The sequence below is a fragment of the Dromaius novaehollandiae genome, chromosome 16 (genome assembly GCF_036370855.1).
Source record: "Dromaius novaehollandiae isolate bDroNov1 chromosome 16, bDroNov1.hap1, whole genome shotgun sequence".
Taxonomy (NCBI): Eukaryota; Metazoa; Chordata; class Aves; order Casuariiformes; family Dromaiidae; genus Dromaius; species Dromaius novaehollandiae.
The window spans coordinates 10,568,454-10,580,018 of NC_088113.1; the positions used below are offsets into that span (position 1 = coordinate 10,568,454).

Sequence of the window (11,565 nt, forward strand, 5' to 3'; positions counted from 1 at the left end):
GTGGGTTGGGCTGATGGTGGCGGAGGCAGCCCCTGCCTCTCGGTCAGAGAACAGTAAAGTGCAGCCGGGCACCTTACGGGACTGAGGACCTGAAGAGTCACCTGAAACATTGGCATGAGCAGGATTTGAGCAAGAGGTGGCCTGTAAGCCTAATGGGCCATCGATGGGGATGACGACAGCACATGCGATGGCCAGCAAGGACCGTCAGAGCTGTGTGTGTCTGCAAGAGATGTAGTACGGGAGCTGGGAGAAGAGGAGCAGAGGCCAAAAGTACGGCGAGGATAGCCACGGCGGCGTGGTGGAGAGCCATGGTGGCATGATGGAGAGCCGTGGTGGCATGATGGAGACTCTCTGACTGTGAGCCCTCATCTCCAGGTGCCTCACGCCTGCTGCTGGGCTCAGGCTTTCCCGGATGGCACAGGACGGTGCCAGCCCCTTGCCCTCGCGGGACAGCCGCAGCACGTGCACGTCTGACCCGGCCCCAGCGGGTAGCGGCGGGATGACGACAGCTCTGGGAGGGGATGTCCGTCCCCCCGGGGCCGTGTGCGCGTGGTGGCCGTTCACACCTGGCAAAGCAAGCCAGGGCAGCGGTGATCGCCCCGGCCCGGGGCTGGCTCACGGCCCCGGGAGCGTGGGAAAGGCCTCGCAGGCATCTCCCTCGGGACCCAGGCGTCCCCGACAGCAGCGTGCCAGCTGGGGCTTTGCACGGGCGAGAGGTGAGGCCGCCGCTGGTCCACGGGCTAACCTCCCTGCCGGGGACTCCTCCGCTCAGCAGCGACAACAGCCCGGCCCCTTCCCTCGGCTGGCGGCTGGAGGAGGCAGGCTCTGCCGGGCGCCCGGGCTGCCGCCGTCCCGGCTCGCGCACGCCGCGAACCTCGCGCAACCTTTGCATTCGGGCTGGCTTTTTGTCCTACGGCAACACGTCGTGTCGTTTCACAACTGCTGCGACTCCTGCCGAAAACCTGCTGCCTAGCCAGAGCGCCACAGCCCCTCTGCGCGCGGGGCAGCCCGGGCCGCTCAGCAGGCTGCTGCTTCTTCGAGCAAAACAGAGTGAAAGAGAGACAAAAATATAGGTATATATGTATATATCTATAAAAACTCAGGAGCCCTCTTTCTGCATCTCTCGCCAGCCTTTGCACATGAGCGACCCCGCGGGCGGCTTCGCCGGGGCCGGGGCCGGGGCCGTGCCCACAGCCCCCTCCAGCCCCGCGCCCGGCCGGCCCTGCCGCCCCGCTAGCGACGCCGGAGCGGCGGCGAGGGAGATGGTAACGCTGTACTCACCATATGGCGCCTCCATCTTAGCGTTTAGCTGGGTGCTTACATTGACCATGTCTCGCCGGCTACTGCTATGGGGACTTGGGGTGAAAAGCAGAGGAAGTGTAAGAATAATAATAAAAAAAAATTAAAAAAATGTCTATCACTAAGGAACTAGGTGAAGGCAGGAGGGAGTGCAGAGAGGCAGGGCAAGGAAACCTGCCTCTCCTGTTATCTTATTGATTCGCTTAATCAGGGCTAATGTGGGTGGAGATGTTAAATAGTAACCAAGCTCTTATGGAAACCAATCTGCAAGGTGCTGTTGCTGTAGCTATAGTAACTGCTGCCAAGCTAGAAACTCAAACATGGCTTTTCCCGTCCTGTTTTGGGGCTCCTATTTCCACCCAGTGTCAAGGCCAGGGCAGCCCCCGGGCCGGGGGGTTTATTCCTCCCTCGGCTGCGGAGGAAAGAGGAGCCGAGCGCCCGGGCGCGGGAAGGGCAGGGCAGCGCCCGGCTTTGTAGCAGCCGAGACGCGGCCGCTTTTATTGCCATCGCCAGCCGCGGTGGGAAAACAAAGGCTGCGGCCGCCCGCCGTGAGGGTGCAATCACGCGGGCCCCGTGTGCGCCCGCCGCCGCCGCCGAGGGATGCGCCGGACGGCGAAGGAGGTTTGGAGCTGCCCCGCTCCAGCCAGCCCTGGTGCATCTCAGCGCCTTGGCCTTGCCCTGCCCCACGACCCCACCGCGGGGGTCCCCTCCCTGCCCCCGGGCTCAGCGAGTCCCCAAAGGGGACTTCCCGAAGGGGAAGGGGGTCCCCAGACCTGCCCGCAGTGACCTTCTACCCCACCGCTGCTCAGCGAGGGGGAGGCCAGGCGAAGCCTCCGCCGTGGGAACCGGCTTGTTGCCTCGCGGGGAGGAGCGAGGGGTCTCCCGGCAGGCCCCAGACCTGCCAGAAGATGAAGAGCCCTGAGCTGCGGCTGGCTGTGCACGGGATGGGGCCTTGCCCCCTGCTCGCTGCTCCGTGCAGGAACTGGGCGTTATCCGTGCTCCACGGCCGCTGCGGACATGCTTCCTCAAGGTTTTCTTGCCTCCAGCCCACTCCGTCCCGGAGGAGAGGCCACGACATGACTGCCCTGGGGAGCTGGCTGAGACCCTCCACGCTCGCTGCACTGATGGGCTCAGCTAGGATTTGCACACAGAGCACCCGCTAGCAGGGGTGGGGGGTGAGCTCCAAATGCCTCTGGTTTCCCTTCCATTGCAGGATGTTTGTCACCTGCAGAAGCCCTGCGCGGGTGCAAACCCGAGCCCTCTGCCGGGTCTCGTGGAGGCGAGAGCTCCAGCACGCCCCGGGCCCGCACCGGGCTGCTGCTGCGCCTGGGCCCCGCGGCTGCCCTGGGCCGGGCTAAAGCCGTCAGCAGGCGGGCGAGGGGCAGGTTCAGGAGCAGGCGGAGGAGGCGGCAGCCGGGGAGCACCGGCGCGGTGAGGGGGCCCCGCACGGGGCCAGGCTCGTGCAGCCGCCCCCAGGCTGCCCCTTCCCCGAGGGGGCCCCGCAGGGCGCTTTCGCGCGTGGAGCCCGGGCGAGAGCCGCGGCCCTCGCGGAGCAGCACGGCGCGGTGCCCGGCAGTGCTGCCCTGCTCCCACACGATGGAGCAAAGCGCCCGGGCGTGTGCCCGCCGCCGGCGCTGCCCCGGGGCTCCCCGACGGCGCTGGAGCCCCGCCGCTGCCCTGGCCCCGCTCCCCGTCCCAGCGCCGCTCGGCCCCCGGGGCCCCCGGCGGGGCCTTGCCCGGGATGGAGCAGAGCCCGTCGCCCTGCGGCACGAGGCAGCGGGATGCAAGGAGCGACGCGAGCCGGGGTTTGGAGACGTCTTTATTGGGGCCGTTGGGAGCGCGGCGGGGCGCTCCGGGCCCCCGTCTGCACCCGCCTCGCGCGCCCGCGGGGAAGCACCACAGGGCAGCCAAGGGGGCAGCCAGGCGCCCGGCCCCCCGCCCCACCTCAGGCAGCAGCGGCCGGGCAGTGCAATGCTCCCTGCGGAGGGGTATAAAAAGAAGGAGACACAAAGCGGCAGCACGGCCGTCCCCTACCCGCCACGGGGGTGAAGCAGGCTGCACTAACCGCGGGGCGCGCAGAGCCCGCGCTGCCTAAAGCCTCCTGCAGCAGCCCGGGGGGGACCAGAGGGGGCTGAAGGGATGAAAAAGCAGCTCAGAGGCACCGGGGTTATAAACAATCCTGGTTTTCCACAACCCTTGTCGCTGGGGACTTCTCCATCTCTCTCTCTCTCTCTTCTCCCCTCGCTGCGGAGCCGCGACCGTGCTGCAGCCCTAGAACCAGCTCACTTGGTTGGATCTGAGTCCGGCGAAGCACATGTTGTTGCTGCAGCCCCCGCCGTAGCTCGGCGGGCAGGCGGAGCACGGCCTCCCCACCTTGTACGGCGCTTCGCCTATCCAGTTGCCCCTGGAAAAGAGAGGAAGGCGTTGCCTCTGCGCGCTGTTGCCTGCCACCGGGGTGAATTTAGCCGGCTCACGACTGCCTCCCGGGCTGGGCGTCCCGGCGGAGGGTGGGAGCGTCCCCCACCGCCAGGGCTCACTGCGTCCCGCGCGTGCACGAGCCATTGGGTCAACCCACGGGGTCAGGCACAGCTGCCGAAACGGCTGTGCTAGGAGAGTGCGGGGCGCAGATTTGGGGCTCAGGGCTGGGTGAGTGCATGGTGCAGATTTGGGGCTCAGGGCTGTGCGAGTGCAGGGCGCAGATTTGGGGCTCAGGGCTGGGTGAGTGCATGGTGCAGATTTGGGGCTCAGGGCTGGGTGAGTGCATGGTGCAGATTTGGGGCTCAGGGCTGTGCAAGTGCGGGGTGCAGATTTGGGGCTCAGGGCTGGGTGAGTGCATGGTGCAGATTTGGGGCTCAGGGCTGTGCGAGTGCAGGGCGCAGATTTGGGGCTCAGGGCTGTGCGAGTTGGGGCGCAGGTTTGTCGGAGTGCCACTGAGGTGCGCGGGGGCCGCGGGCTGGGAGCCGGGGCAAGCCGGTGGCCGGGGCGAGCTTGCTGTTTCGGCGGGGGCGGCACGCGGCGCTCCCCGGCGCGCACTTACTTGACGGCGTAGTTGCACACGAGGAGCACGGCTCGGCGCCACGTGCTGCCCCACACCCTGACGTTGGCGCAGGTGTTGACGGCGCAGCCCAGCCTGCTGGAGGACGCCCACACCATCTGCGGCCGAGGCAGAAAAGAGGAGTTGCCCAGGCTCCGCCGAAGCCGGGGCGTGCAAACCCGCGCGGCCCGGAGCCCGCCGCGGAGGGACCTCGGAGCCGGTCTGTCCTAGCGGGGAGTGACATCCTGCTGGCCGGAGTTTCTCGGGTGAGGTGCTGTGGCCCCTTGGGCACTGTGTTGTCCCTTGAGCGTGATTTTTCCATGTCCCTTCTCTGCCTGTAGGCAGAGGCCGGGGCGAACGCTGCAGCGTGGCTCAGCCGCCGCGGCAGAGGCAGCGCGCCGGCGGTGAGAGGTCGGCGTGCTCTGCCACGCAGCGGGGAGGCAGAGGGAGGTTTTCCACCTTGTCCTGGCAACGCGCCCGCTGGATGTGCCGGGGGAATGGAGGGGCTGCGTTCACGGGGAGCCGGACATCGCTGCGCACTAAAAAGCTGCTCTGTTGCGATGGCGTTGATTCGTCACCAGCAAGAGCAGGAAGGGTTTAATTTCCTTTTCTTCACAACCTTTGAGGTGCTATTGGGGTGATAAGGAGAAGCCGAGGGCAAAGCAGGGAAAAGAAGTTAAAAAAAAAAAAAAGGTCCAGCCAATTGGCCTAAAGGCAGGATGGGCAGCTGCTGGGTTCCCGGCATTTCCCCGGTGCCTCCGTCCTCCCCCGGAGGATGCTGCGCTGCTGCTGCGTGCCACAGCCCCGTGCCGGCTGCCCGCACGGCTGGTGGCACGGGGCCGCGGTTGGTGGCACAGGGCCACGGTTGGTGGCACGGGGCCGCGGCGCTCACCTGCGTGTAGTGGCTGCACACGGAGGTGCTGCATTTGGCGGGGCAGCGGGGGTTGCACTCCCCCGGGTGGGGGAAGGAGTAGTGCTGCTTCTCGTGGTGCCACGACTTCACCAGATCCACGGCGGAGCGGTACCTGCGGGAGGGCACGGACGCAGACGGCCGCTGTCAGCCCGGCACCCCGCGCGCCGCGGAGCGGGAGTCCCGCAGCAGCCCGCTCTGACCGGCGGTTCCCAGGAGACACCTTCTGCATCGTCCCAGGGGCCACCCGGGTCGGGACATGCAAGCGGGACAACCTCCTCCTCCGTCTCCCAGAGGGGAGCGAGGGCAGAGGAGGGGAGGGAGGCTGCGGCTCATCCAGCGGCAGGGTGGAAGGGAAGGGGGCACGGCGCCAGGCATCGCCTGCGCGGCCGGTCGGGAGCAGGCCTGAGGAGAAGGGCGCAGGCGCCTGCTTGCACCAAGTGCCCTTGCGCCTGCGGATGTACGTAGCCCCTGGGAAGGCCTGGCCCTCTCCGGGGACCTCCGAGCGCTCAGCAGCGCGCTGGGAGACCACGACCGACGCTCTCCCGGTGCGTGCGCCAGGCCGGGCAGCGAGGAGGGAGCAAACGCCGTATCCCCCGCACGAGCAGCGGGCAGGCTCTGCTTTCCCCCACGTATCCTGCCTGGCTCCAGGCCCCCCGTCCTTGCCCCAGCCCCATCCCTCCCCTGCAGCCTGCAGCGAGGCGCTCCGCAGCTTTGCTCCCGCGCAGGGGCCGAGTCCGTCCTGCCCTCGGCTTGCGCTTCGACCCTCCGCAAGGGAAATCCAGCGCCGCGTGGGTTCTCACGCCGGGCGCCGCCGGCGCTGCCCGGCAGCAACGGAGCGGGGCGCCCGGGGCCACGTACCTGCCCGAGTGGATGGAGAGGTTCTGCCCCACGTGCTTCATCAGCTGCGGGGGGCCGTGGTCCCACAGGCAGCGGGCGGCCCAGGCCTCGGCAGCCCGGGCGAGCCTCTCGTCCCACACCTGCCGGCGGGGAGGGGGAAGAGCAGGTGGGGATTTCGGCGGGCCGGGACGAGGAGCACCCCCCTCCCGGGCTCGGGAGGGGACTCTCTGACCCACCCCCGCGTCCAGCCGCGCCGCCTTGGCCCGTGGGCCTGGAAAGGGTGCTCAGGAGTGGCTGCGCGCCGAGGAGCAGCTGCAGCGGCGGTCCCCGGTCACGGCCAGCCCACGCTGCTCGGGCAAGACACGATGCGGTGAAGCGACCCAGAGGTGACCGCGCTCACCCCCCAGGCGTTACCCTCTTCTGCTAAGCTGAGCCCAAGTCACAGGCACAAAACCTCCCGGGATGCTGGAGCATCCTGCTGCTGGCACCTCCCGCGTCCCGCCACAGCCCCGCGCCTGAGCCCCGGTTACTCTAACTGCTCGGCCCAGCTGTTTCCTTCACGCATTATTTAAAGCCCCCTCGCCCGTCCTGCACGGCTTCGGGGCTGAGCTTGGCTGTGCCCAGGAGAGAAGGGCAGAGCTGGGGCCTTTCCCGGGAAGGCTGGAGCTCAGGGTGAGCATGCAGCGGTGCAGGACACCCCAGGGCCAGTCTGCCCGTGCCGCGTGCCGAGCAAGTGAGGCCCGGAGCCGCCCCTGGGGCCACCCCCAGGGCCACCCCGCTGCTCCCAAGTGGCTCCTCGGGGCCAGTCCTGCCTCCCTCCCCCCCGTCCTGCGGGGCCGGTGCAGGAGCAGAGCGAAGGTGGCTCAAATCCAATCCTGCCCGGATAGCTAAGGGTGCTGAAGCGATGCCAGCAGTTTTATCTCCTCCTGCAGCATCGCCACGAGGCTTTTGGGGCACCTGCAAGCACCCGAGAGCCTGGACTTGGCCCTGCCGCGAGGAACCCCCAGGGCACCAGGGCAGATGGCCCGGGGACGGGGACAGGACAGCCGCGCTGGCAGCGGGGGAGAGCTGCACGCGTGCCCGGCTCTGGGTTTGATGCAGCGGGTCCTGCCTGGCACCGCGTCCAGCAGCGGCTGCCTTTATAGGGAGGAGGGGGCCCGGTGGCAGCGTATGCCCCAGGCTCCGGCGCACCGTGGCCAAACCAGGCTCCCAGACACCACGTCAGCTTATCTGCACACAAACTTAGCTCTCCTTTTCCTAGCTATTCCCAGTTGGTGAACACAGGACCCTCCCGGTGCCGGGCATGTGCCAACGGAGGGAGAAGGCATAAAACGCCCAAGCTCCGCTGTTCGCAGCACGTAGCACTGCAGGGGGGGCGCAGACGGCACATGGGGGACGTAGCCCCCTCCCTTCCCCTAACGCCACCTCGGCAAACGGTGGCAGGCTGCAGCGGCGGGTCGGCACCGCTCGCCGGCCCCATCCCGCCCCGGGGCGCGCGGCGCCGGCACTCACCATGTACTCCATGTTGGCGGCCGGCGGGGACACCTGCGCCCGCACCCGGTTGTGGTAGTCCAGAATCGCGCTCATGTCCCGGGGGGAGATGTGGCGCCTGCGCCGGCTCCCGGGCACCCCGACGCCCGCCACGGGGCCGCTCGCTGCGCTGCTGGGGGGCTGCAGGAGCTCCGTGGCGTTGGGCAGCACCAAGGAGCTGGATTTCTGCGTAATCCAGAAGACCAAGCCAGTGACACAGAGGTGCAAGTGCAGTAAAGTCATTATAGCCCTGCTGTTCGAGTCAGTCGGCTGCTTGCGGCTGAAACACAGAGTCAGGTAAGGATAAGGCAGAGCTCCGGTCCTCACTCCCGGCGTGTGGATCTAAAAGAGAAAAAAAAAACAGAAGCACCATTTGTTTCTGCATTGCACATGTAAAATGCATTTCCCCAAATAGGATGGAAATACATTTTCTTTTTTTCCTTTTTTTAAAAAGATTTTGAAACTTGATCTGTTTGATAACCTGTAATTCCTGCTCATTTATCACAGTCACTTCACTGGGACCAGCAGGGAGATGTTTGGGGAATTTTTCTTGTTATTTCCTTTTTTCTTAGTTTCAGTGCAAAATCTCCCCCTATTTTTCCAATTATCACACATACCAGCCAGACAGGGGCTAATTAAGAACATGCTGAGATACTAGCGGCAGTCGCCTGCCCTGTGATTTTGCAGGCTTTTGGTATGTTGAGTAAATCCCCACAACAAACGGAAATCTTATAGAGATAAAGAAATGAACAGCAAGTCTTAAAAGGAGCACCAAGAAAGCCTAAAGAGGCTTTAGCTTGAGGAACAAAAATAAAGCACCGCAAAACCAGATTATTAAAAAAAAGAAAAAAACCACCCTAATCTCCTCGTCTTTTAGCCGATGCACCTTCTCGCCCGGGAGCGAGAGCCCTTCCCAGCGAAGCCGAGGACGCTTCCCAGACTACATACCGTGCGCAGCGAGCCAAGAGCAGCTGGGACGCGCTCGCCGCGGCAGCCCGGCGCATTGACCTTTGCAAACAACCTGCTCGCGCACATGTGGCGGCGAGATTTAACCTCGCCGGGCGCGGGGAGCCCTCGAGAGCATCTGACGCACGAGCTGCCTCTTAACTCTTCCCCCCCGGGGAACGGCCTGCAGTTTGCAAAGCGCTCGCCGAGGCGATTTATAGCCCCGCGCTGTGTATGCAGGTGGGCACGCGCGGGCGCCGAGCCCGGCCCTGCCGAGCCCCCAGCGCTGCCGAGCCCCGCGAGGGCCGGCGGGGAGGCGGCAGCGGGCAGCGTCGGCTGAGCCCCCCCGGGGCAGAGCAGCTGCTCCGCGCCGCCGTCTGCGGGGCTCCTACGGGACGCACAGCTTCCAGACCTCGCTGCCCCCTTCGGACACCCCCAGTTCGGATCCTCCTAGGAAGCTGTCGGCAAAAAAGCAGACCTGGGTGGGGAGAGGGAGGCGGGGGGAGGATTTTGCCCCAAGGAGCCAACTGTGGGGCTGGCTGCTGGCCAGGAGCCCCAGGGCGACCCGAATTGGGGCAAACTGGAGCAGACAGCAGGGCTTTTCCTTCCCTTGGGTGGCCAGGAGAGGACCCGGTGATAGAGTCCCCAGGGTGTCCCCTGGTGTCCCTGGGCCACCAGTGCTCCCCATCAGCAGTGCAGCTGCGTTCCCGGGCTGGGTGCTGCTGCCCATGGGTTTCCCGTGCACCAGGGCTCGCTGCAGCCCATGGTGGGCTCTGCCCCGTCCCCACCACTGACCTGGGCTGGTGGAGCCCAGCCAGGCACAGCCCATCGGGAGGAAACAGCCCTGTCTCTGCAGAGCCCCGGTGCCCTCCAGGACAGCCCGGCAGATGTCCAGGTCTCCGTCTCCCAGGAGGGGAAATCGCTGCATGAGTCCGAAAGCTGTAGACAGTCCTGCAGCATCAAGTGTATTTTCCTATTACATCCTGAGCAGCCCCGATCCCCGGGGACGGGCTGGATTATTACAGGGCACAAAAATGCAGTGCTGGCAGGCTGCAGGGGCTGCTTGCAACGCCTGTCACATCGCCTCTCCCTGCCGCTGCGCAGAGCCGGAGCGAGCGGTGTTGCGAACCACGGGGGCTTGCTGCCGTTCTCACCCTGACCCGCGGGGCCGCAGCTGGGAGCAGGCGAGCCCGGCACGGCGAGCGAGGGTCCCGCAGCGCCGGAGCTGCTCTGAGCCAGCGCTGACGGAGCGGCCTGGCTCTGCCAGGGCACGGGCGGTTTGGAGCTGAGAGTTTGGCTCCTTGGTGAGCTCTGAGGACAAACTACCTTTCCTGAGCTAAGTGGAGACACCGAGATTGAGGTGCTGGAGCTGAGACCCGAGCAGAAAGCTGGTGCCCAGGAAGGCAGGAGAGGAGGCTGCAGGGACCACGGTCTTGTCTCTAGGGTGTCTGTTCACAGCAGCACCAAGTCACTGCAACGAATGATGCTTCCAACCTCCCCAAGAGGGGAGCACGCTGCCCTTCCCGCGAGTGCACGAGTATCGTGGCAAAGGCATTAAGTGAAGAAGCCTTTCGTGTGTCCCGTGGGGAGCAGGGGACGAAAAGCCAACCCCCAGCAGCAGAAGGCAGTACCACAGCAGCAGCCCATCACGGCTTCTCGTGCTCGCTGGTGGGACTGGGATGAGGAGCGAGGTGTCAGCGAGGGGCGACGTACTGCCCTGAGACCCCTCAACCAGAGGATTCCATCACCTCGGTGGTTGTCCTCTCCTCCCACGCTGCTCCCACCCATGTAATTCCTGCCCCGTGCCGGACTGACAGACAGGAGAGGGGAGGGCAGCTCCACGCTGCTCCAGGTTGAGCTCTGGAGAAGATGTTTCTGGGGGGGGGGGTCTCCCAGAGGCAAGGATGAGATTTATGCCTAGGCCCAAGTTTTCTACAGCAAGGGCAGGAGATGGCCAATAACTGAGTCTGAGTGAATAAAACCAGCAACTCCAGCAAAGCCACAGTGCAAGGAAAGTCAAACAGGAGCACTGCGAGGGCTAGACCCAAGCATGGACTGTAAATAACACCCAGATCGTGAGCTGATGTGTTATATCAATACAGCCTCAAATGTCCCGCTGCAAGATGCCGCTGAAATATTCCCCTGAGTATATTTTTGCCAGTGCTCAAGCTTTCCTGGAAGCAGCTCTCCCGTAAAGTGGATCAAGCTGCTAGGGGCCCTGGCGAACGGCTGGAGACATGTGGTGGAGGGATATTTCCATCCACCCCAGGCTCAGCAGCTGGAATAATGATCGTGCCAAAGAGGAGACAGTGAAACCCTTCCTGCGAACCTGTCCTCGGGGTGAACATCAGGGGAGATGGCTCCGGCGACGCGGGAGGTGGCCCTGGGAAGCTGCTGCCGGCTGCCTGCAGCATAGGGGGAAGCAGCATGGGGGACCGTGCTTCCTTGCAGGGGTCCCCGAGGTCCCTCCCCATGTGTCCCGGGACAGCTAGTCCCCATTGCCACCATTGCATGGAAGTGCCACCAGGACACATGAGACCTGCACGTGCCCTGCAAGCCATCTGTCCAAAAGGCAGCTTCAGTTCATTCCAGCTTGTGCTTCGCTCCCAGGTTTGGATAAGAGCTCGGCTGAGCGCTCAGTCCAGCTCAGTCTGGACTTCCTCCGACTCCTTCCAGAAACACCAGCCTTCGAAGCGGGCTCAGGCCAGGCGCTGGCAGCGGGTGGCCACCAACGCGCTCCGCGTACCGCGGGCTGTGTTATTCCTGGCCCCGCGCCCGCGGCACACAGGGCTCTGCCCGCTGCACTGGATGAAATGGGAAAACAGCATTTACTGTAAATTAAGAGAGAAACTGCCTCTGATCTATCAAATCCCTCATTACTGTAAAGACGGTTTCACTCCCAGCAGCTGAGAAAGGCAAGCAGCGAGCAGCGAGGCCGGAGCCGCGGCCGCAGCCGGGGCACAAAGCCACAAGCTCGACAGCCGCTGCTGGGCCAACTGGGGACTCG

General features: G+C 65.1%; 2 protein-coding genes across 2 annotated transcripts in view; both read right to left on the reverse strand.

Annotated features, from left to right (window-relative positions):
- Window positions 1–1,446, reverse strand: part of HNF4A (hepatocyte nuclear factor 4 alpha) — a 40,942-nt gene extending 39,496 nt beyond the window's left edge. Inside the window, exon 1 of the mRNA XM_064521440.1 lies at window positions 1,282–1,446. Coding sequence (XP_064377510.1) covers window positions 1,282–1,330 — 49 coding nt within the window. The 5' untranslated portion in view covers window positions 1,331–1,446. The remainder of the gene's footprint in view (window positions 1–1,281) is intronic.
- A 1,732-nt stretch (window positions 1,447–3,178) lies between these two features.
- On the reverse strand, window positions 3,179–7,978 carry R3HDML (R3H domain containing like). The gene is made up of 5 exons (XM_026093018.2): window positions 7,596–7,978; window positions 6,105–6,223; window positions 5,226–5,358; window positions 4,337–4,452; window positions 3,179–3,703 (listed from the first exon to the last, which is right to left on the reverse strand). The coding sequence occupies exons 1-5, from the start codon at window positions 7,854–7,856 to the stop codon at window positions 3,571–3,573; spliced, it is 762 nt and encodes a 253-aa protein (XP_025948803.2). The 5' UTR covers window positions 7,857–7,978; the 3' UTR covers window positions 3,179–3,570.
- Between the last annotated feature and the right edge of the window lie 3,587 nt (window positions 7,979–11,565).

Excerpts from the sequence above, each read along its gene's own strand:
- R3HDML (XM_026093018.2), bottom strand. The coding sequence starts at position 7,856 with ATGACTTTACTGCACTTGCACCTCTGTGTCACTGGCTTGGTCTTCTGG. Across the intron at positions 6,224-7,595 it reads CCGCCAACATGGAGTACATG|GTGTGGGACGAGAGGCTCGC; the intron begins GTGAGTGCCGGC and ends CCCCGCCGGCAG. Across the intron at positions 3,704-4,336 it reads GTGTGCAACTACGCCGTCAA|GGGCAACTGGATAGGCGAAG; the intron begins GTAAGTGCGCGC and ends TCTCTTTTCCAG.